General features: G+C 47.2%; 2 protein-coding genes across 15 annotated transcripts in view; both read left to right on the top strand.

The window, feature by feature from the left end:
- The first annotated feature begins 1,882 nt into the window (after window positions 1-1,882).
- Window positions 1,883-10,550, top strand: C10H15orf61 (chromosome 10 C15orf61 homolog). Of its 9 annotated transcripts, none has more exons than XR_007778382.1 (5): window positions 1,883-2,222; window positions 3,874-4,020; window positions 8,283-8,352; window positions 8,783-8,899; window positions 9,493-10,550. XR_007778382.1 is itself a non-coding variant. In XM_050978262.1 (3 exons), exons 1-2 carry the CDS (start codon window positions 1,883-1,885, stop codon window positions 3,999-4,001), a joined length of 468 nt encoding a protein of 155 aa, XP_050834219.1. In that variant the 3' UTR covers window positions 4,002-4,020; window positions 6,023-6,237. The 9 variants fall into 9 exon arrangements, 3 of the variants coding, with proteins under 3 accessions (XP_050834219.1, XP_050834218.1, XP_050834217.1); XR_007778384.1 differs by having other exon boundaries at window positions 8,277-8,352; window positions 8,783-8,868; window positions 9,675-10,550; XR_007778381.1 differs by having other exon boundaries at window positions 8,277-8,352; window positions 9,675-10,550.
- A 2,008-nt stretch (window positions 10,551-12,558) lies between these two features.
- MAP2K5 (mitogen-activated protein kinase kinase 5) overlaps window positions 12,559-26,674 on the top strand; it is a 117,882-nt gene continuing 103,766 nt past the window's right edge. For 4 of the 6 annotated variants that reach the window (XR_007778376.1, XM_050978255.1, XM_018914019.3 and 1 more), the window contains exons 1-4: window positions 12,559-12,749; window positions 18,736-18,784; window positions 20,737-20,804; window positions 26,043-26,112. Coding sequence is in view for 5 of the 6 variants with exons in the window: in XM_050978255.1 (XP_050834212.1) it covers window positions 12,615-12,749; window positions 18,736-18,784; window positions 20,737-20,804; window positions 26,043-26,112 (322 nt within the window). In the remaining variant the exon portion in view is untranslated. The remainder of the gene's footprint in view (window positions 12,750-18,735; window positions 18,785-20,736; window positions 20,805-26,042; window positions 26,113-26,674) is intronic. The other 2 variants (XM_050978253.1, XM_030228224.2) reach the window with 2 other exon arrangements.

The following is a 26,674-nucleotide window of genomic DNA, read 5'->3' as shown; positions in this document are numbered from 1 at the left end:
ATTTTCTTTCAGCCAGAATTCAGAGTAGCACAGACCAGGTCATTCTCCTGAAAGAGCTGCCTGGAGTTGATGAGACTGGAAACTGGGTCTCCTGTTTTAGGTAGTTGGGTTTAAAGCTCTGGATAAAAGAAATAAAAAAAGCTTTTAGCCCACATTTCCACATTTAGAATGACACCTCTTGAGCACAGAGCAAAAAAAAGCAGTTTATCAACAGAAGCACTTCCAGGTATCTTCTGAAATGAAATGTTCACCCTCCCTCTTTCCTGGAAGACCTCCAGTACCTCAAGATAGGAGAATTCACCGTCTTCTCTCTAGGTTAAGGTAACAAATCCCTGGAGTTTTAAGGCTATCCTTAAAAATTCATATCAAATCCATTTAACAACGGGATCCTGTAGCTGTGAGGCACCCCCTGTTACATTGTACAGATCCTCTGTATTTCATTTTAGACTGCAGATTTCGTTATATTGATGAAGAGCAAAAGATCAAGAACTACAATCATTGACAGTCTTCATTAATGTAATTAATGAAACACAACAGCATTGTATCTATCACTCTTAAAGTTCAATACTTTATTTCAACCCTTCAGCACAGTACCACAGTCCAAGTTTTCAATCCTCAGCCACTGCTAAAGAAAGATATCAAAGCTAAACTATATGCTCTATTAATTACAGGGAGGTGAACTTGAAGGGGAAATTTGTTGCTGGTGATGATTAATAATTACTTGTTCTACACACATCTAGTACAGTAAATAATCAGGGCATACTGTTGGGTAGTAACTGATTAATTAGCATGTTCATACTGGATAGCTCCATGGTCTAAGATTGCTGAGTTTGAGATATTGCTTGCAATTATTGAAATAAAAAAATCTGTTTCCATTTCTATTTTCTGGACTTTTCCCCCTCCTCTCAAATGGAATGTTAAATGGTTCAAAACCTTAACTTTTACTTAGAAAAAGGGAATACACGCTGTGATTTTAAAATATTCCTTTGAAGGGGTCTGACACTTGAAGGTTTTTAGGGAGGTCTGCCAGGTAAGCGCAGTGCAGCTGGATACACTCCTGAGCCTGGCTGGTGCTGCAGGTGTCAACAAAACCTTTCTGAAAACGCCACTGTCCATTTTTTGGTGGTGCTCCCACTCCTCCTTGCTCGGTGCAGGGCTCAGGGTGACCCATGTCTGTCACCGAACCCCAGGATCGCTGAGGCTGGAAAAACCCTCCAAGGTCACCCAGTCCCAGCTGTGCCCATGCCCACCTTGTCCAGAGCCCTGAGTGCCACCTCCAGGAATTCCTAGGACACCTCCAGGGATGGGCACTCCAGACCTCCCTGGGCAGCCCTTTCCAAGGCCTGAGCACCCTTTCCATGGGGAAATTCCTGCTGCTGTCCAACCTGAGCCTCGCCGGGGGCAGCTCAAGACGATGTCCTCCTCCTGTCCCTGTTCCCTAGAGCACAGCCCGACCCCCCGACTGACCCTCCTGTCAGGAGCTGTGCAGAGCCACAAGGTCCCCCCTGAGCCTCCTTTTCTCCAGGCTGAGCCCCTTCCCAGCTCCCCCAGCCTCTCCTGGGGCTCCAGCCCTTCCCAGCTCCGTTCCCCTCCCTGGACACGCTCCAGCCCCTCAGGGTCCTTCCGGAACCGAGGGGTCCAGACCGGGGGGTGGGATTCCCGCTCCATTCTCGGGCCACTGTCCCGCTCCGTCCCCACTCCGTTCCCGGGGCCATTCTCTCTCCATTCCCGGGCCATTCCCGCTCCGTCCCCACTCCGTTCCCGGGGCCATTCCCGCTCCGTCCCTACTCCGTTCCCGGGGCCATTCCCGCTCCGTCCCCGCTCGGTTCCCGCCCCCGGGCGGCGCAGGCGCGCTGCGGGCGCAGGCGCGGAGCCCCGCGGGATGCGGGCGCTGCTGCGGCGGCTGCACGGCGCGGCCGTGGCGCTGCTGCTGTGGCGGGGCCGGGCTCCGTCCCCGGCCCGGCCCGCCGCCTCCGAGGTGCTGAGCCAGCACCTGCGGCAGCGCCGTCTGCCCCACTGGACCTCGTTCTGCGTCAAGTACAGCGCGGTGCACAACGACCAGTTCGGCCTCTCGCACTTCAACTGGCCCGTGGACGGTGCCAACTACCTGGTGCTGCGCACCGGCTGCTTCCCCTTCATCAAGTACCACTGCTCCCGCGCCGCGCCGCAGGACCTGGCGCTGCAGGACGCCTTCTTCACCGCCCTCAAGGTGCTCAACGCCGGTGAGTCCGGCCCGGGGCGGCGCCCTGAGGGGCGGCGAGCGCCGGGGGCGGCCTGAGGGGGACGGGACCGCGGCTCGGACCGGGCAGCTCCGCTCCCTCTCCGTCTCCTTTTCCTTCTCTTTCCTTCTCTCTCTGTCTTTCCCCCTCAGCTTCTCCTCTCTTTCCCCTGTCCCTCACTTTCTCCTCTCTTTTCTCCGTTCCTCTCCTCTCCTGTCCCCTCTTTTTCTCCTTTCCCTTCCCCTCCGTCTCTTTCCCCCTCACCCTTTCTCCTGACTCCTCTGCTCCCCTTCCCGCTCTCCCTCCCAGGAATTCCCGAGCTGTGGGCTCAGAGCCGTAACTCGGCCCTGTCGGGGGGTTTGGCCGAGCTGGTGTCACTCTGACCCCTGGGACAGCCGCAGATCGCCCTGTCGGGATTAAAGCCGCTCTCGCCTTTGGCAGGGAGCGTTTTCCAGCTGCCGGGGAGGAACTTTTGTCCTCTGAGCAATTCTGAGGCGAAACTCTTTCAGGCAGTGTCTGGTGCAGGAATGGTTAGGCTGCTTGGATCCTAATGTGCTGCTGGAATAGAAATCCTTGTAATAAAAAGGCTTTATCAGCACTTTATTAATATAAAAAGTAGATGTAGTTAAGTTTTGAAGTATATTATTCCAGAATTTTGGCTGCAGATTCAATGCTTATTTGAATGCCAGCATTGACAGTGCCAGTGTCATAACATTTCAGGCATTCTTTATTTTCGTGTTTAATTTCTTAAAATTTCCCTTTTTTTGCGAGTTTTCAGTGACTTTTTCCAAACATGTCTGCTGTTCTTAATTTTCTGACTTTTCCAGGCTGATGTACTGAGAAAATATAATCACAAGGATTGGTTTCTTAATAGCACTTTAAATCTGATTTTCTTTTTCCCTCCACCCAGTCACACCTTTGTTTTTCTCACAACTACCCCTCATGTTTCATATTTAAATGATTGGAAAACATGATTAAAAAGGCAATTTATTTCCCTCAGAATCCTGCTTAAGCGCTTAGCTTCAAGCATGTTAAATTTGGTGTTTCTGAACTCAGGGCCTAAAAGCCAGCTCTGTTTTTTCCTCTATAACAAACAGAATATTGCCTGTAATGGATGGATAAATTGGCAGTGCTGAAACTTGTCACTTTAAATATATACATGTATTTATAAAAACCTTTTTGCCGATTGCAGTTCTGTTGGAGCTGGTAGTTTTGACTGCTGATTTTCCCCAGAGCAGCTTCATGTTGATCTATGGATTCACTGCCTATTTTTTAAATTTCTGCTCTGACATAGACTCCAATAACTTAAGTGGATATTCTGGGAGTTTGGGTTTAGTATTTGAAGATATATATATATATATATATATTTAATCACTGGAAATCATGTGTACATGGCAATGTTTCGCTTCTTTCATGTTGTTCTCCTCCTGTTTTCTTTTCCTAATAACTCCTGCATATTGCTGCCTCCTGCCCTGTGTCAACAGGAAAGGTGTTGAGCACTGACTGCTGCATTTGAATAAAGATAAAATATTTCTAAGGCAGCTTTTCCAGGAGTACTTTCCCTCTCAGTTCATTTTGGAGTCACCATTCCTGGCTCTGAGTTTGCAGTTTGGATTTCACTCAGTGTGTGTAACGTGTTTTTATCTCTCCTCAGGCATCCCAACTTTACTGTATGGACTTGGCTCCTGGTTCTTTGCCCGTGTCACAGAGACTGTTCACACCAGCCATGGCCCAGTCACTATTTATTTTCTAAATAAAGAAGATGAAGGAGCCATGTACTGAGCTGAATGGCTGTCCTCTGGTGGGTTCTGTGCTACAAATATCTGCTGCCTTTCACTAAAAAAACCTAAACAATTTGGTTTCTGTACTGTGTTCTCACACTCAGTGTGCTGTTTCAGGAAGCTGCCTGGACTTTTGGTCGTGAGAGATTTATTTTTGCCGAGGTGTGAAGCTGAAGAATTAGAATTTCTGAGGGTATGTCTGGAAGTCAGGGACTGGTGCTGCTGGACAAACTTGTGATCATTTAAAGAGATGCATTTATCAACTTAGAGAACTGAATTGTAGCCTGTGGGCAGGCAGGGAAACTGTGAATGCACTGACATTTCCAGAATGTCCCTGAAAAGATAAAGCTGCTCAGGTGTAGATCCTGTCTAGATATTTTAGATATTCATTGTCACAGATGTAAGTGTGTCTGAATAAATCCTTGGCACTGAGTGGTCACCATCACCTGGAAGAGCCTTTGGGGGGAAAAAAGCCCACCCTTAAACAAGTGCAAGATGGCTGTATTACATTTCTTGAAATTATATTTAAATAAAACATCCAAAATATGTTTGATGCTTGTATCTTTTGCAATTCTTGAGCTCCAGATGTGTGTTGTTATTTTTCTTTTGATTGCTTTATAGGTAAGTACAAAATCTAAATGATGCAGAAGATTTAGCCCCCGTGCCAATTCACAAATTGCTGGTGTCTTTAATTAATGGGGAGAATGAGAAGAATAATACAAGAATATCTCAATTTTTGGATGCACAATGACTCATTTCTCCAGTTGCAACCAAGCACAGCTTTAGGCACAAACAATGACAAAATAACTTCATGAAATCTGGGGAAAAAAAAAGCTTTTGGGGAACTGTTTGGATGGTGAAAATCTGGAATGAATGGAAGCAGGGAGAGCTGTGCAGGATCTACTGCTGGTGCTGGGATTTAGTGCTGTCAGTTCTGAATCCCTCAGCTGGTGATGGAAGTTGGTCATTCCAGTTCTCATGAGTCAAAGAAATGTGAAATGGGTAGGGGCTGCTTTGAAGGGCAATCACTTTTCCTCAGTAAATGATTATCAATCCATGACTACAGTAGAATGTCACTTAAATACTTTTTAACTTCATTCCAGATAACAGAAATGTTTCCCACTTAATGAAGCAACACCCGTGGCTTTTCTAAAAGCAGCACTAAACACTTAAATCAGAGAAGTGCTTGCACTGTTAAATTTTGGAGAATATTCTTGCCACAAGTGAAATGCCTCAAAGAAGCAGAGATGGCACTGCAAGGCCCCTCGTTAATAAGAAGAATTGCAGTTAGCATTTTCCTGGAGCTGATTTTCACTGCAGCCCATAAGTTTAAAGTCAAATACTGCTCATTCACTGCCACAGAGCTCATCAATACCTGGCTGTAAAGGTTTAGGCTCAACCCAAGGTTGATGAAATGGTTTTTAATTACCAGCCCATAAATACAGCTCTTCATTGGAGCTGCAGCTCCTCTCCCTGCAGCTGGTTTGATTTCTGGTAATGGGCACTGCTGACTTTGCTCACCTGCTTTCCAATAGGGGCAGCAGCACCCCCTGGCCCTGCAGTGATGGGCAGGGCTCCTTGGAGAGCATCTCTGACAAACTGCCCTATTGATTGCTGCAATTCCGTGCTGCTTGCAGCATTAAATAGAGCCCTGATCTCTTGTTCAATGATCTCACTGTGTAACAATTAAGCAAATGTAATATTTTCTTGTATTACATGAAAATCAATGGACCTCTTGCTCTAGGAAGTTGATGGTGCTAAAGGATGAACTGGGAGATGGCTGAGGGCAGAGTGCAAATATGGGATGGCTCATTCCCTTCACGAGGGCTTGGGTGGGAGCTCTTGCACTTCTTCAGAGGGAAAATGAGCTCTTTGTAAGGGATAATGTGAGTTATTAAATCATGATGAAATCCTTTTCACGTGTGACTATAAACCCAGCAGCTTGTCTTCAAAGGTAAAACGTTTCATCTGACTTTCACTCTTTTTTGCTATAAATACCAACTTCTTAGCCTCTATTTTCAGGTTTTGGACTGAGTGCAAGATATTGAAGGCCAGGAAGATTTGCAGCACCCTGCCTCAAAAAATTCTGCAGCACTCAGGGCTAATTGATCCACAAGTTGACCCTTTTGACTTCTGACAGATTTGATCTGCCCTGCCTCCCATTCCGAACAAAGTTTAGTTCCCCCTGCAAGCCTCGCCTTCATTTTCTCTCTGCTGATGTTTAAATGAGGGAGAGATGACGTCCCAGAGCTTTGTTTCCCCTCCCTTAACTACTCCAGAGAAACGAAACCCCGAGGATCAGGTGGCTCCTCCTTGTAGCACCTCTTGAAATAATAACGATCCTCGTGGGCACCTGGAGCTGGAGGAGCTGCGGTGTCACCCCTCAGCCGGGTCAGCGGGCTCGGGTGTCCCAGTTAAACTCTGCTGCTGTCACTTAATGGGAAATGCAGCTGCTTTGCTGAAAGATCAATGTCCAATAAAGGCTGCACAATCAAATCTTGTTGCAATGATTGAGGTGCTTAATTGCCTTTCAAAGATAAGGTGGTAATCAACACACGTTCAGCTGATCTTTTTTACCGCTTCAATTACACTCTAATGGCAGAGCCAAGGCAGGATCTTTAACTACTTATACTTATTAAATCTTACGTGGCTTCTGAAAAATTACTTAAGCCCTGCAATCGATAAAGCCCAGCTCTTAATTACTATATTTCACTTTTAGGCCTTTTTGTATGCTTGATAAATGTTTCACCTGAGACTCCACGGTGCTAATGAGTTACCCCAAGAAATGCCCTTTGCTGCTGCTGCCTCCAAATCGTGCTTAAACATGGGTGGGTTTGTTTGTTTTCCTGAAGTTCTGGGGCTGCTGATGCAAACGTGGTCCAGGCAGTTGGTTTTATTTAAATAGTTTTAGATTTAGTACCACTCTTTTTATCACCAGTTGATGAACTGCTTGCAGGTGGACCCAGTTCAACACGAAGTTCTTAACTTGTTTTCCCCACTGTAAATTAATTCTGGATTTAAAGATTGGATTGGGACTCCTAAATGTTTATGATTACTGCTCTCATATTGTCTGAAAAACCAGTTTTTGTGCTCTTTGCCTGCTCCCCTCTCTTTCCCTGGAGCAATATCCAGAGCTTTTCTCCTGCTGACCCTCCACTGACTTGGGCAGAATTTAAATCTGTCCTCAACTTACCTTGTGTGTTGACCTAAATCTCCTCACAAACCATAATTATAGATCTCCCTGATGTATGTTATTATTATTGAATGAAATTTGGGTATTTTTTAATAGCTGAATGCCCTTAGGCCTCTGGTTTAGAGCAACTTTTCCTGAAACAAAGGGGATTTTGCCTCATGTATTATTTACTGTGGCCATTTAATTTATATTGGCTTTTGCTGTAACCCCTCAATCATGTTCACTACAGAAAAGCGAGTTAATAATTCTGAGAGTTGTCTTGATTCCTTTCCTGTTTCTGGAAATAGAAGTCATGATTTAAATGTTGGGCTGTATTTTTCAGTTTCAATACTCCTAAGAACAAGTGGCAGCTTCAGCTCTGCAGCCAGGGAATATAGAATAAAAAGTGTCACTAATACATTGCAAGTTTGCTTGAAAGATTTATTTCTAGAAAAGAATAAGATTTGGTTTTGCATTCAAGTCCTAAAAAGTCGAATGCAAACAACTTGGAGTGATTTTGAAAGTAATTGCATCACTTTAAGCACAGTTTATGAGCCCTGTTGTAGTTCATTATAAACCCAATTTATTTCTTGCAGTGATATTAATAATCCTAATAGAATTAAAAGTGGAAAACATGATTAAAAGCAATCCTTCAGACAAAAACTCTGATCAAGGGAACTTTCAAGTTTAAAATGTAAATATCAGGTTAGAACAGTGATTTTTGAGCAAGATTACAAAGTCAAACCTGTTTTTTTTCCTTAAAATTCGAAATGCCATTAGATATGATTGTTACATGCTCAGTGATTCATGGGCCTGCTTATGTACTTTGTGAGATATGAATTATTTAGGAAGAAAAATCACAATAATTTTGTTGTTACTCAAGAATTTATAGGTTGACAGAAAAACAATTATGCAGCCCCTGGAGCTGGTCTGAAGGGGTACAGGAGCATCATTAACCACACACAGCCCAACTGCTGGAGTTACCTGGTCACTGTGCATCTCAGAATCTGCCTGTTTGCAAAAGTTACTCATCATTTAAAGCAAAAACTAAATATTTACTAACTTAGCCTACATCAAGTTCACTGTTGTTATGTTTTCTTTCAGTCCAAGGTGGGTTTGCTGTGAAAAAAGAGCTTTAAAAGATCTGCTTGAGGCCAGTGCATTTCCCTGTGAACTGAAGGTGAGATGAATTGATTTCCTGATATTTGGGTCCCAAACAGTCCTTTTGTATTGCAGAGAAGCTGCAGAGTGCCTGGGAGGGGCAGGGGGAGCTGGAAGTTCTAATGCCATTTTTAAGGAGTCGGAATTTCTCCCTGGTGCACTTGGTGAGCCTTTGCAGGAGGTGCCTTTCAGGGAAGAATATCTTTAGAAAGCCTGGACACTGCTGACCTATTTTTCACCAGCCTGAGGGAATTCAGTTTGCTGCACTCACAGGCAATTGAAAGGGAAAAAAAAAAGTGAATTTCACCATGATATGTTATTTATCAACATAGGAAGTCAGATATTTATGTTTTCCCAATAAGACAGGAAAACGTGTGTTCCTAAACAACCATCAGGTGCCATTTTCTCTGGGAAACTGAGAATTTGTCCTTTGTTATTTCTAATTGCAGCCTGGAAACTGCTGCAGGGAGGAGGCAGGGATGGTAAATTGAATCTGGTGAACCAAGAGCTGGCACAGAGATCCTGATTCCTCCAGGTGTGTTTTACACTCAGGGTCTGAATTACAGGTAAGGTGGCACAGCACTGGTGTTGGAATACAGCAGTATTCCAAAATATTTTCATAGTTAAATGGGAATGATTTAGCCTGTTACCTAATAAATACACATTATTTCTAGGTCAGACATTGTTTACATATTATTTATATAATATATAGTATTACTTTTATTACAACATTATGCATTTTATCACAGTATTATAACGTTATATTAGTATATTATTTTTATTATAACATTATGTATTTTATTACAATATTATTATATTATTTACATGATATAGTATTATATATGTATAATAATGCATATATTATTCGTTACATATTATTATATACACATATATTATTATTTACATATTATATATGTATAATTATATATATATACACACATATATATGTGTGTATATATGAAAATATATACGTGTATATACATATATACATATACATATATGTATGTATGTATACGTATATTTTATATATATATAATTATTCCTAGGACATAGCTGGAAAAATTCTAGTAATAATGAGATTATTGGAGAGGCTGAGTAGGATCCAGAACGAAATCAGCATTTTCTGCCTCTATCCTTCCTGTGCCTTCTTTTCTCCAAGGGGATGAGTGCAGGACTGGAGGAATTGGGACTCAGTCTTGGTTTTAATTCACTGCTGGGCATTTTCACCCATCCCACTCCTGAGAATGAGCTCCCGAAGCTGAATCCACATCCTGCCACAGCAATATTCAGCAGCAGAGCCAGGGGAGGCAGCTCTTGTTTTCCTCCCTCTTCATTTTACAGAGTTCTGCTGGAGGGACCCCAAACTCCATTACGGGCTGTTTGTGGCAGAGCAAAAATAGAAAATTTCTTCTGCTGGGCAACTTCCTCTGCAGTGGGAATTAACCAAGTAATAACTTCTTCCCTTACTTTTGGAGTCAATTATCCTGCTCAGCAAATCCCTGGGAGACAGCATTTTCCCATCCTCACAGAGCCTCCTGCGAGATTATAACGATTTTCCTCCTGACTGTGTCAGCACTCTGGAAATAAATATTTCTTTCCTGGCGTGGCCAGCTCGGGATGCTCCGGGTGCTCTCCGGCGGCGCTGGGAAGCAGCAGAGAGCAGCAGCACACTGCGAGTGGCAGCACCGAGGGAGCCTCTTCCCCCTGGCTGACAAAATCCGGAATTTAGAGAACTTGTGGCCTTCAGCAGGCTGTAATTAAAGCACTGACACCTCGGTCCTCTGCGGATTTTGGGAGGTGTTCCCTTGGGGGTGAGCAGTCCTTTTGGAGATGTGGTTACCAATGTTGTGGGCTCTGCGTTTAGAGGGGGAAATCAGGCTTTCATTATTTAAATTATTTTTAATGAGGATTCTGGAATCCTTGTCCTGGGAATTCGAACTTTTTACAGATTCTTGGGCTACTCAAATGCAAAAGTTCAATAATATTTTCTATTAAAAAATCAAGGATTGTGTTCTCACAACACCAATTTTCCCCCACCGTGAAAGAAAAATATAAAAATTAATGTTGGTGACATCTCATAGCAAAACTCCTGCAGCATGATGAAATAAACATCAACTATTTGCTTCAAATGGTGTATTTCAAATGAAAATTTCTGATTAAAGTTAGGTTTTAAATAAGTCTGTGGCAAAACCAAACCTGTATCAATAAACACGTGCTCGATGTGCTGTCCTTCTCAAGATATAAAAACCCCTCAAGTTTGATTACACAAATCAGAATGGGGGATTAAGGCTGTGATTAGCCCTGGAAAATCGACGTAATATTTATGCAAATTTGGCAAATTGAGTTGGTTTTCCCCATCGTCTCATAAATGAAGAAGACATTTTAGAAAAATTGCAGGTCTATAGAAATTCCATCATTTTGTGTCCTATTCTTTAAAATTTAATGGAAAATGACTCTGATTGAAATGGAGCTGAGTGAGAGGTACACAGGGACTGCAGGCAAAAGGTTCATTTGAGCAGAAAGATGTCTGTGTGGGCACCACCAGTCCCTTAGATCCTTAGGAGCTGGGGCTCTATTAATTTTTAGTATAGGAACTAAATTATAAAGTTATTGAACAGAGAGAGAATTTATCTCTGTTAATGGCCATTGAATTTTTTTTTTTTTCCTAAAGCTCAAACAAAGTAGAATCCAAATATGAAGAAGCTTGAAGATGCTTCAGGAATTAAATATCCCTCCCATTCCCCCCCTCTAAATTGATAAAATAACTCAAATAGTCCAGTTTGTCAGAGATGATCATGTGAGAGAGTGTGATAAAATGCACGGATCAATAGCCCACAATTGAGATTAATGCTGTTCTCTTAAAAAAAAAGAAAGTGGATTGTTTTATGCTGCAGAGCTGTGCGGAGCAGAGAGCTCTCCCTGTGACTTGTGGCAGTGAAAAGCTGGTTTGAAAAGCTGAATTTGGGGTTTTGTGATGGCACAGCTGTCAAAACAGTGTCTCTGTGGCTGAGGGGGACAGGGATTGTCTTTCACCAGGAGGATGGATGGTGGTTGGAGCGGGCAGGTTTCAGCTGCATCCCTGACGGACGGGGGGAACTCAGGGATGGCAGAGTTGTACCTGGACATCAACCCCGGAGAGACAGAACGGGGAGGAGCCGTGAGGTGTGTGAGTGACACTGCTGGCACCACTGCCCCGAGCCCTTCCCTCACCTGCTCCTGCAGGCCTTGGGCTGGCCCAGTGCCCATCCCAGTGCCCATTCCCAGTACCCATCCCAGTGTCCATTCCCAGTGCCTGTTCCCAGAGCCCATCCAGTGCCCATCCCAGAGCCCATCCCAGTGCCCATCCCACAGCCCATCCAGTGCCCATTCCTAGTGCCCATCCCAGTGCTCGTCCCACAGCCCATCCAGTGCCCATTCCCAGTGCTTGTTCCCAGAGCCCACCCATTGCCCATACCAGTGCCCATTCCTGGCACCCACTCCCAGTACCCATCCCAGTGTCCATTCTCAATGCCTGTTCCCACTGCCCATTCCCAGTGCCTATTCCTGGTGCCCATCCCAGTGCCCGTTCCCACTACCCATCCCCAGTGCTCCCAGCACCCATTCCTATACCCATTCCCAGTACCCATCCCAGTGCCCATTCCCAGTGCTCATTCCCAGTTTGCTCCGCAGGAACACCGGGGCAGGGATGGGCAGAGCCGGGCACGGAAGCCCCGAGCCCAGCGCTGAGCCAGCACCGCAATGCCCCTGCCCGTGTCCCCAGTGCCACATTCGGACGTGCCCGGGCACTTCCAGGGGCAGCGACTCCCCGGGGCACGTTAGGGCAGCTGGCACGGCCCGGAGTGCGTGTTTGAGTCTGTATTTGTGTCGGTGCTTGAGTTTTTGTGTCGGTGTTTGTGATGGGACGGCCGCACCGAGCCCCGGTCGGAGCAGCCCCAGACCGCGCCGGGAGTTCCGCACCGCGTCCAGCGGGAATCCCGGCCCGGCCCGGCCCGGCCCGGCTGGAATCGCTTTCAGCTGCGCTTTTCCCGTCAGAGCAGCAGGCACAGAGAGGAAAGCAATCACCCGCGGAGCTGGGACCGCCTCCTCCCGCCCATGGCACCGCCTCCCCTTCCTCTTCCTCCTCCTCCTCCTCCTCCTCCCGCTACCGCCGCCGCACATCCCCTCCTCCCGGGGCTCCGTTTTGGTTCCGGGGCAGCGGCTCCTTCCTGCGGGAGGGCGGTGCAGGCGGTGCCCGGCCCGGCTCGGCCCGGCGGCCGCAGCATGTGAGCCCGCGGGGCGGGGATGCTCTGGCTGCTCTGCGGCCCCTGCGGCGCCATGGACAGCCAGGCGCTCGTCATCCGCATCAAGATCCCCGACGGAGCCGCCGTGGACTGGACCGTGCACTCCGCGCCCCAGCTGCTCTTCAGGGATGTGCTGGTGAGTGAGTCCGGCCGGGACCGCGACCCCCGAGCCGGCCCGGGGCTGTCACCGCGACCCCCGAGCCGGCCATCGGGCGATGCCGCCGTGCCCGGCACTGTGTGCCCAGGGTGTCCGAATCCCTGCCGGGATGGCGGGAGGTGTTTTTGGGGTGTGTTTTGGCGGAATGTTTAACGGGACAGTGGTTTTTGTCCGTCCCGGGCCAGCGCCGGCGTTGCGAGGTTTCGGGAGGGAGCTGCAGGTGCCAGGCAGGGGCATCGTGCCCCGGTTTGGGCTGGAGGGAACCTCTGGAGTGCCCAAATCCACCCCGCTGCCGTGGGCAGGGGCACCTCCGGTCCAGGGCATCCCCTCCTCCGTGCCTTGGGAAGGAATTCCCCGCTCAGAAGTGCCGGGCTCTGCACCTGGGCTGGGGTCACAGCTGCTCGTGGTGCCATGTCCCCTCCCGGGCTGGCGCTCTGCTGTGCCTCCTGTCCCTCAGCCCCTTCCCTGCTGTGCTTTTATGTCCACAAGGATGCTGTTTGCTCAGAAATGGGAATGGGTGTTTATTGTTTATCCCACTCAGAAATGGGAATGGGTGTTTATTGTTTATCCTACTCAGGAATGGGAATGGGTGTTTATTGTTTATCCTACTCAGGAATGGGAATGGGTGTTTATTGTTTATCCCACTCAGAAATTGGAGTGGGAGTTTATTGTTTATCCCACTCAGAAATGGGAGTTTGTCCCACTCAGAATTGGGAGTGGGAGTTTATTGTTTATCCCACTCAGAAGTGGGAGTGGGTTTTTATCCCACTCCTTCCCAGCTGTGTCCTTAGCCCAAGGTGCAGCTCAGGTGCAGGGGATGCTTTTTGCAGCCTGCCCTCACCTCTCCTCCCCAGCACATCCCAGGGCTCTGTGTGCCCCCATTCTCTAAAGAAAACCTTCCCACACCCCCCCTCAGGTGCACGTGCAGTTTTTACTCCTGTTTATTCTGTTATTAACACTGGAGAGGGATTTTGCAGGTGTTGATGCTGTGGAAAGGACCCGTGGGGATGGAGGGTTGGGTTGCTGGAAGATGCTCCGTGCTGGCCCTGGAGGGTTGCAGATGACAGAAATCCCAGCTGTCCTTTTCCCAACATTTAGCATTTCCCACAGCTTCCAGGAGAGGAGCAGCACCTGTGACAGACCAGGGAGGTTTTTGGGAGGGGCAGTTTCCCCTTGGTGGTTGCACGAGCCTGGGGTGCCCCTCTGTGCCCTTAAACAAAAGGGGAGCAAATGAGTCTGGGTTTCTCCAACCCTGCTTTGTATTTTCCTTTTATTTCCCCCAAAATAAAGTGAAATTACCCCAGATCCTTGGACTCTCCTCTTCCATCCTAGAATTATTGTAAATTCAGGCTGGTTATTTAAAAGTAAGTAGAGCCCTTGTGGCAGAGGGTGGGAGAGGATCTGGGGTGGCAGCAGAGCTCCTGGGTGTGCAGGAGTGAGCAGGTGAGCCAGGAGGGCAGTCAGGCCAGCCTGGGACATCCCAGAGCTCCAGGATCTTCTCTGCTGAGATGGTTTCTAGCAGGGATCTGCTGGAGAGCAGGCAGAGGGACCATGGCAGGATGATACCTTGCTGGATTTGTTATAAATCAGAGTTTCTGTGCTGCTCATGGCAGAATTGGAGCATGGTTGGGGTGGGAAGGGACCTTAAATGCCACCCTTAAATGCCACCAGGGACACCTTGCACTGTGCCAGGCTGCTCCAGCCTGGCCTGGGACATTGTCCCAGGGACCTGGGGCACCCTGAGCTGCTGCTCCTGTCCTGTCCTGTCCCACCTGTGCTGCTGAGGAGAATTGCATTCATCCCCTGGCAGGTGCTGCTGGTTGTGTTTCAGGAGGTGCCATCACAGCATCCACCTGGGCTTAATTGGTCAGATAAATACAGGAGTTAAATGAAATAAATTAAATTAAATTACAGTAAATTCACTAAGGTTCCAGTCCACTCAGGAGTGGTGGCTCAGGTAAATACAGGAATGAAATGAAATAAAATTTAAAAAAAGAAATAAGTCTCCAGTCCACTCAGGAGTGGTGGGTCAGACAAATACAGGAATGAAATGAAATAAGTGATTTTTAAGCTGATTTTTGTTGATTTTGCTTCCCACTGGATGTATCCTTGCAGCATTTCAGGCTGGTGAAATTATTATTTTTATTTTAAGGTGTTTTTTATTAATTCTGCCTCTCAGTGAGTGCAGCCTTTCAGGCTGGTGTGCAGGTTTATTTCCATCCTCGTTTTCAGAGCTCTCCTTCGTGGTGTCACCTGGAATAAGTTCTCTGTGTCCCAGCTCTGCAGGCCTGGCAGTTTCCAGTAAATGGCTTTATTTTTAAGGCCCCACTAAACGAATTACAATAAGCTTATTTTTCTCCCCTCAAGCTGTCTGCATTCCCCCTGTCCCTGGTATTTGTGTTAATTCTGGGGAACTTCCCGTGGTCATAGTGAGATAAAACAGATTTAACTGCAATGGGAGAGCTGTGGCTGCAAGATTTATTTTATATTTGAGCAGAGTTGCACATTTTCTGCTTTCTCACCCGTGCTCCTCCCGAGAACAGGTCTGGTTTTAGAGTTCCCCTTGCACCTGCTGCTCCCTGATTTCCCTCCTCATTTTTAGGGGCTTTTCAGTTCTCTATCCCTTACATAAACCCACTCCAGCAAGTGGGGGTAGAATGTTATTATAAAATAAATATATCATGTATTGCATTTTTTTTACATATATATATATAAATACATTATATAGTATATACATTAATATAATAGATTTATATAATATACAATAATCTATATAGTGGATATTATAATTATATTATAACTACAACTCATATTCTAATTACCTTTATATATATTACATAGTATATAATTTTTATTTTTTAATTTTTAATTTTTTATTCTTTTTTAATTTATTTTAAATTTCTTTTAATTTGTTTAAATTTATTTACCTTTCTTTTCCTTCTTTTCCCTTTCTTTTCCCTTTCTTTTCCCTTTATTTTCCATTTCTTTCCCTTCTTTTTACTTTTTACTTTTCTTTCTTTTCCTTTTTTCTTTTTCTTTTTTTCTTTTTTCTTTTTTCTTTTTCTTTTTTCTTTTTATTTTTCTTTTTTTCTTTTTCTTTTTTCTTTTTTTATTTTCTTTCTTTTTTCTTTGTCTTTTTTTTTTTTTCTTTTTTCTTTTTCTTTTTTTTTTTTCTTTTTTTTCTTTTTTTTTTTTCTTTTTTTTTTTATTCTTTTTCTTTTTATTTTTCTTTTTCCTTTTTTTTTCTTTATCTTTCTCGGTCTCTTTCTATTTCTATTCTCTGCCTCCAAGTGGGAGTGTTTTATTTGCTCAGGATCTCTGTGGTGACAGCAGAAACTCCCCTGTGCAGGTGTAATCCTTTGAAATTTGGATTAATCCCTTCATCCTGGGTCAGCCCGAGGTCTGGAGCTGCTGCAGGCCCTTGGGAATTTCCCAGTGCTGGGATTGCCCTGCCCTGCCAGCCTGGTTTCTCTCATTTATTGGAATTATTGTGAGCCTGGGGGCTGCTGGTGTTTGTTTAGGGCAGGAGTTGGGCTGGGTCCTTCACTTAGTGGTTATTGCTCACTCCTTCATTACTCTCTGATTATTACTTGCTATTAAAGAAGTCTCAGTACACAGAAAAAGTGATTCTGGAGGGGTGCAGATAAGATAAAAATAAAGTAAAAATAAGATTTTTTTAAAATTATTTTTTTAAATCCTATTTCAGGGCTTTGGGAGGTTTGGAATTTTCCAAGCAGAATTTTGGGGTCTCAGAGCTGCCTCTGAAGCTTCCCCCTTAAATCCAGATTTGAAACAATTTAAAATCAATTTCTTAGAGGCCTCTGTGCCCACAGGTGAACGTTGACAAGGGGCTTAAATCTAACCCAGTCCAAGTCTGTTTGCTGAGGAATTTCAATGTTTGAATTAATGGATTTAGCAATAATTAATACATCTCCTGTGCAGGCAGGGCTCATTTCTTACTGGCAATTTGTGCCTTTTCACAGGGGCTGCTGAGCCCTGGAGAATGGAAGGAATTTTACCAACATGGCAATATTTGGAGGGCTCTTTCCCTCATTTCAACAGTTTGAATCCCATTCCTTGGTTTATTTCCAGAAAGTTTTGTATTTGTTATCTGCTTCAGCTGGCTCTGTGGAAACCCTGTGCTGCTCTGCCCCGTGGGGAAAGCTGGGAAAAGGATGGGAAAGCTGGGAAAGCTGGGAAAAGGATGGGAAAGGAGCTTCTCTGCTACCAGCAGAAAAAAATCTGGGTTGGAGCAGGGATTGGAAATGGAAATGTTGGTGTGGTTTGGCTGGAAAATGGTAAAAGGTGAAAAAATGATCCAAGCTCTTCTCTGGTCCCAGAAAAAAAATAAATTGGTTAGAGCAGGGATTGGAAATTATGGTAAAAAAATGGTAAAAAGTGTTCTCTGGGAGCAGCAAAAATGGCTGGGTTGGAAGGTGGATTGGAGCTGGGAATGTTGGTGTGGTTTGGCTGGAAAATGGTAAAAGGTGAAAAAATGATCCAAGCTCTTCTCTGGTCCCAGAAAAACAAAAATTGGGTAGGAAGTGGAAATTTTGGCTGAAAAATGGTAAAAACTCTTCTCTGGTGTCACCAAAAAAAAAAATCTGGGTTGGAGATGGATTTGAGCTGGGAATGTTGGTGTGGTTTGGTTGGAAAAATGGTAAAAGGTGAAAAAATAATCAAAGCTCTTCTCTGGTCTCAGAAAAAAATAAAATGAAAAAAAATGGTTGGAGCAGAGGTTGGAAATGGAAATTTTGGCTGAAAAATGGTAAAAGTTCTTCACTGGTATCACCAAAAAGAATCTGGGTTGGAGCAGGGATTGGAGCTGGGAATGTTGGTGTGGTTTGGTTGGAAAAATGATAAAAGAGCTTCTCTGGTATCAGCAAAAGATCTGGATTGGAGCAGGGATTGGAAATGGAAATGTTGGTGTGGTTTGGTTGGAAAAATGGTAAAAGGTGAAAAAATGATCCAAGCTCTTCTCTGGTCCCAGAAAAAAAAAAAAAAAAAAAGAAATTGGGTAGGAAATGGATATTTTGGCTGAAAAATGGTAAAAGTTCTTCACTGGTAGTAGCAAAAATGGCTGGGTTGAGGATGGATTGGAGCTGGAAATGTTGGTGTGGTTTGGTTGGAAAAATGGTAAAAGCTGAAAAAACTGATAAAAGAGCTTTTCTGGTATCACCAAAAAATCTGGGTTGGAGCAGGAATTGGAAGTGGAAGTGTTGGTGTGGATTGGCTGGAAAATGGTAAAAGCTCTTCTCTGGTATCACCAAAAAAAATCTGGGTTGGAGCTGGAAATGTTGGTGTGGTTTGGCTGGAAAAATTATAAAAGATGGAAAAAGGATCAAAGTTCTTCTTTGGTACCAGCAAAAAAGCTGTTGGGTGGGAGCAGGGATTGGGATGGGGATTTGGGCTGGAAAATGGGCAAAGCTCTTCTGCAGTGTCAGCAGTAACCCTGGGCTGGAGCAGGTGGGATGGGCAGTGTTGGAGAGCTTTGGCTAAATTGGGTCCAGGTTCTCCCTGGGTGCCCCTGAAAGCCCTCTGGGCTGGGCAGGGGTCCTGGGGCTCTGAGCTCCCCCAGCTCTGGGGGATTCACATCCCAGGGCAGGCTGACAGAGCCCTCCAGACAGGAGAAAATGGGGTTTTAAAGCAACATAAAATTGATAAAGCTCTTTTTGTGGCTGGTTTTGATCCCTCAGGTGCCCATTTCTCCATAACCCAAGGAAAAATTGGGTTTTTTTTCAGCTGCAGGAGCAGAGAGCACGGAGCTGTTTGCAGTTATTTGGGAATTATTGGGGAAGAAAAGAGTTTTCCTGGAGCTCTGGTGGAGGGGGAGGAGAGGAACATCATGGTGGGAGCAGATTTGTGTTGTGTCCTCATTTTGGGGCCCTGGGGAGGGACTCAGGTGATGGAATGCCAGTCAGGCTTTTCCCTTTGGTATTTCATGAATTTTTCCTTGCCTTTTTAGGATGTCATTGGCCAAGTTTTGCCAGATGCAACAACCACAGCATTTGAGTGTAAGTGTGACTTCTGTCAGCCAGTTCCTTTGTCACATTGCTGGGCTGTAACCTCAATACATAAATCATTTTTATGTCATTCTGATCCTATTTATTATTTTAAAATAAGTGAAATTCATTATACATCACGGTTAAATATTTATGCGCTAATGCAACTTTAATAATGGCACTAAAGCAGGCAATATTTTATTATTTAATCACATCTGGAATATTTCCACACAGGAGCTTTAATTACCAGCCTGACCTTACCACGCTCTTACTCCTCAGTGCAGTTTTATTGCTCAAATTAAATGAAAAGTATAAACTACCTGTAGGTCTCAGCTTAAAGCTGTAACCCTCCAGTCCTCCCAGCATTCTTGGTTTGGTTTTTTTTATTTTTCCACCAGATTCTTGCATTTTATTTCCCCCAGATTCTTGGGAATTCCAGCCTGGGGAAGGTTGTGGGGAGGGAATTCCAGCCTGGGGAAGGTTTCAGGGAGGGAATTCCAGCCTGGGGAAGGTTGTGGGGAGGGAATTCCAGCCTGGGGAAGGTTTTAGGGCAGGAGTTCCAGCCTGGGGAAGGTTTCTGGGCGGGAATTCCAGCCTGGGGAAGGTTGAGGGCAGGGAATTCCAGCCTGGGGAAGGTTTTAGGGCAGGAGTTCCAGCCTGGGGAAGGTTTCAGGGAGGGAATTCCAGCCTGGGGAAGGTTTCAGGGCAGGAGTTCCAGCCTGGGGAAGGTTTTAGGGCAGGAATTCCAGCCTGGGGAAGGTTTCAGGGTAGCAATTCCAGCCTGGGGAAGGTTTCAGGGAGGGAATTCCAGCCTGGGGAAGGTTTTGGGGCAGGAATTCCAGCCTGGGGAAGGTTTTGGGGCAGGAATTCCAGCCTGGGGAAGGTTTCGGGGCAGGAATTCCAGCCTGGGGAAGGTTTTGGGGCAGGAATTCCAGCCTGGGAAGGGGTTTTGGGGCAGGAATTCCAGCCTGGGGAGGTTTTGGGCAGGATTCCAGCCTGGGAAGGTTTGGGGCAGGAATTCAGCCTGGGGAAGGTTTGGGGGGGCAGGAATTCCAGCCTGGGGAAGGTTTTGGGGCAGGAATTCCAGCCTGGGGAAGGTTTTGGGGCAGGAATTCCAGCCTGGGGAAGGTTTTGGGGAGGGAATTCCAGCCTGGGGAAGGTTTCAGGGCAGGAGTTCCAGCCTGGGGAAGGTTTTGGGGCAGGAGTTCCAGCCTGGGGAAGGTTTCGGGGCGGGAATTCCAGCCTGGGGAAGGTTTCAGGGAGGGAATTCCAGCCTGGGGAAGGTTTTAGGGCAGGAATTCCAGCCTGGGGAAGGTTTGAGGGCAGGAATTCCAGCCTGGGGAAGGTTTAGGACAGGAATTCCGGCCTGGGGAAGGTTTTGGGGCAGGAATTCCAGCCTGGGGAAGGTTTTGGGGCAGGAATTCCAGGCTGGGGAAGGTTTTGGGGCAGGAATTCCAGCCTGGGGAAGGTTTTGGGGCAGGAATTCCAGCCTGGGGAAGGTTTTGGGCAGGAGTTCCAGCCTGGGAGGTTTTTGGGGCAGGAATTCCAGCCTGGGGAGGGTTTTGGGGCAGGAATTCCAGCCTGGGGAAGGTTTTGGGCAGACTTCCAGCCTGTGGAAGGTTTCAGGGAGGGAATTCCAGGCTGGGGAAGGTTTTGGGGCAGGAATTCCAGCCTGGGGAAGGTTTTAGGGCAGGAATTCCAGCCTGGGGAAGGTGCTCAGCCTCAGGAGAGGTTCTGGCAGGACACAAACCCTGCTGGGAGTGAAGCTGTGAGCACTTTGTGCCCTTGTTGGGCAGCACTCCCAGTTCCTGTACTGAATTCTGGAGGTGAAGTGCCCTTGCTGCGCTGTCCCTGCCCTGTCCCTGTGCAGGTGACCTGCCAGGTTCAGGTGTGCTGCAGACCCTGCCCTGCCTGTCAGGCTGTCCCTGTCCCCTCCCTGCTGACCTGGTGCCTTCCTCTGGCAGATGAGGATGAGGATGGGGATCGGATCACGGTCAGGAGCGACGAGGAGATGAAGGCCATGCTGTCCTACGTGAGTACTCTGCCCCCATCCTCATTTCCCTGCCTTTCTGATGCTTCCCTGGTGGTTTTTGGCTGCCCAGGTGTGGCTGGGCCCCATCCCGTGCTCGGCTCAGTTTGTGCTGGAATTCTGCCTGGGATGGAGGTGCTTCCCCAGCAGCCCCATGGGCAGCTCCCCTTCAGAAGGAAAAAGGCTCCTTCACTTACTGATCATATCACAGACATTAGGAATAATGCATCTTAATGACTTCTGCATTAGGTAGAGTGCAGGCTAAATGGACTATCAATTTCTTGTGTTTTTTATGCAGTACTTAAAGTAACGGCTCATTAAAAATGAACCCCTGGGCTCGAAAAATTTTTCAAAATCTACTTTCGTCTGGAGACTGCCTCACCCCTCCTAACAGAGGAGTTTCATTGTAGCTGCAGGCTCAATATTCATGGAGGATTTAAAGCTGTTTTGTGTTTTCCAGGGGAGATGGATGGGGCTGTGTGTGCCTTGGTGTGGGTGGGGGTGTGTGAGATCTCTCTGCACCCCCAGAAATATAAATATAAATATAAATATAAATATAAATATAAATATAAATATAAATATATCCCATTACAGGAGTCTCCTGCAGAAGGGGAAGGGGGCAGTTACTGATGGCAGCAGAATCATTTGGGGAAAAAAAAATCTCCTTGAACTTCTCTTTTCAAAGGAAAAGAGTGAGCAAGAGGGATAAAAAATGGGGATTTTCCCTCTGGGCCAGAAGGGTGGAAATTCCCATCAATGACCTGGCTGGGAGCACCCAGAGGTGATTTTGGGGGAATTGAGAGGAGCCCAGACTGGCTGGGGTGGGGAGGGACCTGAAATCCCAGCCAGGGACACCTCCCAGTGTCCCAGGGGGCTCCAGGGATCCAGGGGCAGCTCTGGGAATTCCAGCCCAGCCAGGAACTGCTTCCCAAATTTCCCATTCCCCACTCTGAGTCCATTCCCTGTGTCCTGTCCCTCCCTCCCCTGTCCCCAGCCCCTCCTCAACTCTCCTTTAGAATCTCTGAGCATTCCTTGGATCCCTCCCCTCTCCAGAGGAGCATTCCCAGCTCTCCTTTAGGATCTCTGAGCCCTCCTGGATCCATTCCCAGCTCTCCTTTAGGATCTCTGAGCATTCCTGGATCCATTCCCAGCTCTCCTTTAGGACCTGAGCATCCTGGATCCATCCCAGCTCTCCTTCAGGATCTCTGAGCATTCCCTGGATCCATTCCCAGCTCTCCTTGAGGATCTCTGAGCATTCCTGGATCCATTCCCAGCTCTCCTTTAGGATCTCTGAGCATTCCTGGATCCATTCCCAGCTCTCCTTTAGGATCTCTGAGCATTCCCTGGATCCATTCCCAGCTCTCCTTTAGGATCTCTGAGCATTCCCTGGATCCATTCCGCCTCCTTAGGATCTCTGAGCATTCGGATCCATTCCCAGCTCTCCTTTAGGATCTCTGACATCCCGGATCCATTCCCAGCTCCCATTTAGGATCCTGAGCATTCCCTGGACCATCCCAGCTCTCCTTTAGGATCTCTGAGCATTCCTGGATCCATCCCAGCTCTCCTTAGGATCTCTGAGCATTCCTGGATCCATCCCGCTCCCTTAGACTCGAGCATTCCCGGGATCCATCCCAGCTCTCCTTTAGGATCTCTGAGCATTCCTGGATCCATTCCCAGCTCTCCTTGAGGATCTCTGAGCATTCCTGGATCCATTCCCAGCTCTCCTTTAGGATCTCTGAGCATTCCCTGGATCCATTCCCAGCTCTCCTTTAGGATCTCTGAGCATTCCCTGGATCCATTCCCAGCTCCCATTTAGGATCTCTGAGCCCTCCTGGATCCATTCCCAGCTCTCCTTTAGGATCTCTGAGCATTCCCTGGATCCATTCCCAGCTCCCATTTAGGATCTCTGAGCATTCCCTGGATCCATTCCCAGCTCTCCTTTAGGATCTCTGAGCATTCCCTGGATCCATTCCCAGCTCTCCCACCTGGCTCCCCCCATGCTCCAGTTGCTTTTTGGGATTTTGCTGTTCCCAGCCCCTCTCCCCTCCCTTGCTGGTCCCTGGAGTTCCTCCCCCCAGAATTCCTCCTGGGAAAATCTCAGCCATTTTTTGCCTTCCAAGTGGAAAACTTGGAGTGTTCCTGGCACAGCCTCCAGATTAATCCTGCCTTGGGAAGGTGATTTTTTTTTTGCTCTGCTCCCAAGCTCCCTGTCCAAGTTTCAGTACATTAGAGTTGTGATTGCCCCACTCTCTGCTTTCCCTGCAAAATTATGGGATGCCTGGGAATGACTTCTCTCTGCTCCAGCAGCTCTTCTTCTCCGAAAACATTTTTCTCCTCAGTTTTAAGCTGATTTTTTATTTGAGTGTTGCTCTGGTGGTTGAACTTCCTGACATCCTGTGGGCTTCCTTTTGGGATGTGTTTGCCAGGAAACAAATGTTCTGGGGCTGGGAAATGAGTTAATTCATAATCCTGGGGAAGGAAAACCCCCATTCCGAGGCCTGCCACGGACATGGGAGGATTGGCCAGCTGGGAAGGTGTTCCAGGGAATTCTGATGGGCTGCAGGTGTGCTCTGAAATGTAAATAAGGGGGGTTTCTGTTCAGTTTAAGGAGAAAAAAAACAATTCTCTGAGATTGGGCTTTGGAAGAAAATTATAGCTGGGAAGGTATTGGGGGTCATTTTTGTGTTTATTGGGGTAATTTTTGTGTTTGGAGTAATTTTTGTGTTTGTTTGGGTCATTTTGTGTTATGGGGATCATTTTCTGTCTTTTGGGGGTCCTTTTTGTGTTTGTTTGGAGTCATTTTTGTGTTTGTTTGGGGTCATTTTTGTGTTTGTTTGGGGAGTCATTTTTGTGTTTGTTTGGAGTCATTTTTGTGTTTGTTTGGGGGTCATTTTTGTGTTTGTTTGGGGTCATTTTTGTGTTTATTGGGGATCATTTTTGTGTTTATTGGGGATCATTTTTGTGTTTATTGGGGGTCATATTTGTGTTTATTGGGGGTCCTTTTTGTGTTTGTTTGGGGTCATTTTTGTGTTTATTGGGGATCATTTCTGTCTTTGGGGGTCCTTTTTGTGTTTGTTTGTTTGGGGTCATTTTTTTTTTTGTTTGGGGTCATTTTTGTTTTTGTTTGGGGTCATTTTTTTTTGTTTGGAGTCATTTTTGTGTTTGTTTGGGGTCATTTTTGTGCCTTTTGGGGGTCATTCTGATACTTTGAATCATTTGGAACCCTCCCTTTAGGTTCTTTGCTTTATGGATTTGACAAGAGCTGAGCTCCTGTCTGGAGTTCTCTCAGATGCTGCAGAAGTGCTTGGGGCCGGGCAGGTTTTGGGGTGTAAATGGAGTTTTTGCAGGGCTGGGCAGTGCAGTTCATTAAGGACAGCGTGGAGCTGGTGCCTTGGATCTGTATAAAAATAAAAAGGCAGTAATTTTTTTGACAGCCCCTGATTGGAAAGTTGCTTGCAGCTCTCTGGAAGCAAGGGCTACACGCTCTGGATCAATAAGTGGCAAATTTCCCATTAAAAAGAATACCTGAGCCATGTTCCAAATAGCCACTGGCATCTTAATTTTCCATGGAAACCTCCAGTGCTGGCCTGTGGAGGACAAGTCATTTCCAGACAATTTTTCCAGACTACTTGTTAACAGTTATTGCTGTCCCAGAAGGTTGACAGCTTACATGATTGATATTTCATTTACTTGTCATCACTGGTGAGTAATGGAGAGGCTTTTCCTCCCTCCCTCCCCCTCTGGAGTGTCCTGGGGGGGCAGGAGCTGCTCTCAGCTGGGAATATTTCAGCTGGCTGCTCCAGGGAGGGAGCAGGAATGGTTCTGTCCTGCTGGGGATGGCTGCAGGTGCTGGGATTCTCTGGGGGAGGTGGGAATTCCAGAGCTGCAAGCTCATCCCACGGGCAGGGACGACTCCCAGCGTCCCAGGGGGCTCCAGGGATCCAGGGGCAGCTCTGGGAATTCCAGCCCAGCCAGGAACTCCTTCCCAAATCTCCCATTCCCCACTCTGAGTCCATTCCCTGTGTCCTGTCCCTCCCTCCCCTGTCCCCAGCCCCTCCCCAGCTCTCCTTTAGGATCTCTGAGCATTCCTGGATCCATTCCCAGCTCTCCTTCAGGATCTCTGAGCATTCCCTGGATCCATTCCCAGCTCTCCTTTAGGATCTCTGAGCCCTCCCTGGATCCATTCCCAGCTCTCCTTTAGGATCTCTGAGCCATCCCTGGATCCATTCCCAGCTCTCCTTTAGGATCTCTGAGCATTCCCTGGATCCATTCCCAGCTCTCCTTAGGATCTCTGAGCATTCCTGGATCCATTCCCAGCTCTCCTTGAGGATCTCTGAGCCCTCCCTGGATCCATTCCCAGCTCTCCTTTAGGATCTCTGAGCACTCCTGGATCCATTCCCAGCTCTCCTTTAGGATCTCTGAGCATTCCTGGATCCATTCCCAGCTCTCCTTTAGGATCTCTGAGCATTCCTGGATCCATTCCCAGCTCTCCTTAGGATCTCTGAGCATTCCTGGATCCATTCCCAGCTCTCCTTGAGGATCTCTGAGCCCTCCTGGATCCATTCCCAGCTCTCCTTTAGGATCTCTGAGCATTCCCTGGATCCATTCCCAGCTCTCCTTTAGGATCTCTGAGCATTCCTGGATCCCTCCCCTCTCCAGGAGAGCATTCCCAGCTCTCCCAGCCCAAGCCCCTTGCTGGCTTTTGGTGCTCCCAGCTCCTTTTCCAGCCCTTTTTGCCCCTCCTGAGCCTTTTTTTCCCAGCTGCCATCCCTGGCTCCCTGCAGCAGCTCCTGCTCCCTGTCCCAGGGGGTCTGCAGGGACTTTGTGGGGTCTCAGCTTTGGGATCCTCTCTGCTGACCTTCAGCACTGCCCAGAATTCCAGATCCCTTGGGATCCCCTTGGAGTTTCCAGCTGCCCAGCCCTGGGGTAATTTAGGGGATATTTGGGGTTTGTTTGCACCAGCCCTGTGGCCATGGTTGGTTTTGGGGGCTCCTCCAGCTGCACTTGCTGTAAATATTTCCTGCTGTCAATGTCTCCTCTCCTCCCCTGCTGGAGCCCTCCCAGCTGAGGCAGGAGCAGCTCCCTGATGAAATCCCTTCTTGTCAGGTGGGAAGGAGCCCTCTGAGGGCTGACCTGCACCGGGGCAGGGACACAGAAAATAAAACACCCAGAGCCACCCAGGCCAGAGGTGCTTTGAGCACTCCTGGCTGGCTGACCCATCTCTTTTGGGTTTGTTTGCAGTATTTCTCCACGGTGATGGAGCAGCAGGTGAATGGCCAGCTGATAGAGCCTCTGCAGATCTACCCACGAGGTAAAGCTGGGCAAGGCTGGGAGCTGGGGCTGGAGCAGCTCCTGGCACCTTCTGGGGGGGTTTGAGGCACAGAGCATCCCGCTGACCTCTTAGGTTGGAGAGGAATTCATTATTGTGGGGAGAAAGTGCATTTATTGCATAGAAAGCAGCTAATTGCCTGCAGTAAATTACACTGAGGAGCTTTGCAGGGTGCACTGAAGGAACTCAGTGGTGGTGGCTCTTTCCAGGCAAAGCAGGTGAGTAACTGAGCCCTTGGATACTGATGGAAATGAGGCTTTTTAAAGCAGTTTTATTGCCATGAATCACCCTGCCAGGCTGGGAGTGTCCCTGTCACCACGTGTGTGCCCAGGACAAGTTTTGGTCAGAGGTTTGGGCTCTCGGTGCTGTGCAGGTGCTCACAGGCACTGCAGGAACTCTGTGGGCAGGGAGGTGCAGTCAGGAATGGGGCTGAGGACTCCTCTCCAAGCTGACAGCAACCCCAGGCAGCCCTGGAGGGGTTGGGGATGCTCTCTCTGAGCTCCAGGAGGGGCTGGGAAAAGCCTCCTGCAGGTCAGAGGTCACT

This window comes from Serinus canaria, chromosome 10 (genome assembly GCF_022539315.1).
Source record: "Serinus canaria isolate serCan28SL12 chromosome 10, serCan2020, whole genome shotgun sequence".
Lineage (NCBI taxonomy): Eukaryota > Metazoa > Chordata > Aves > Passeriformes > Fringillidae > Serinus > Serinus canaria.
This window is presented reverse-complemented; position numbering and strand designations above follow the sequence as displayed.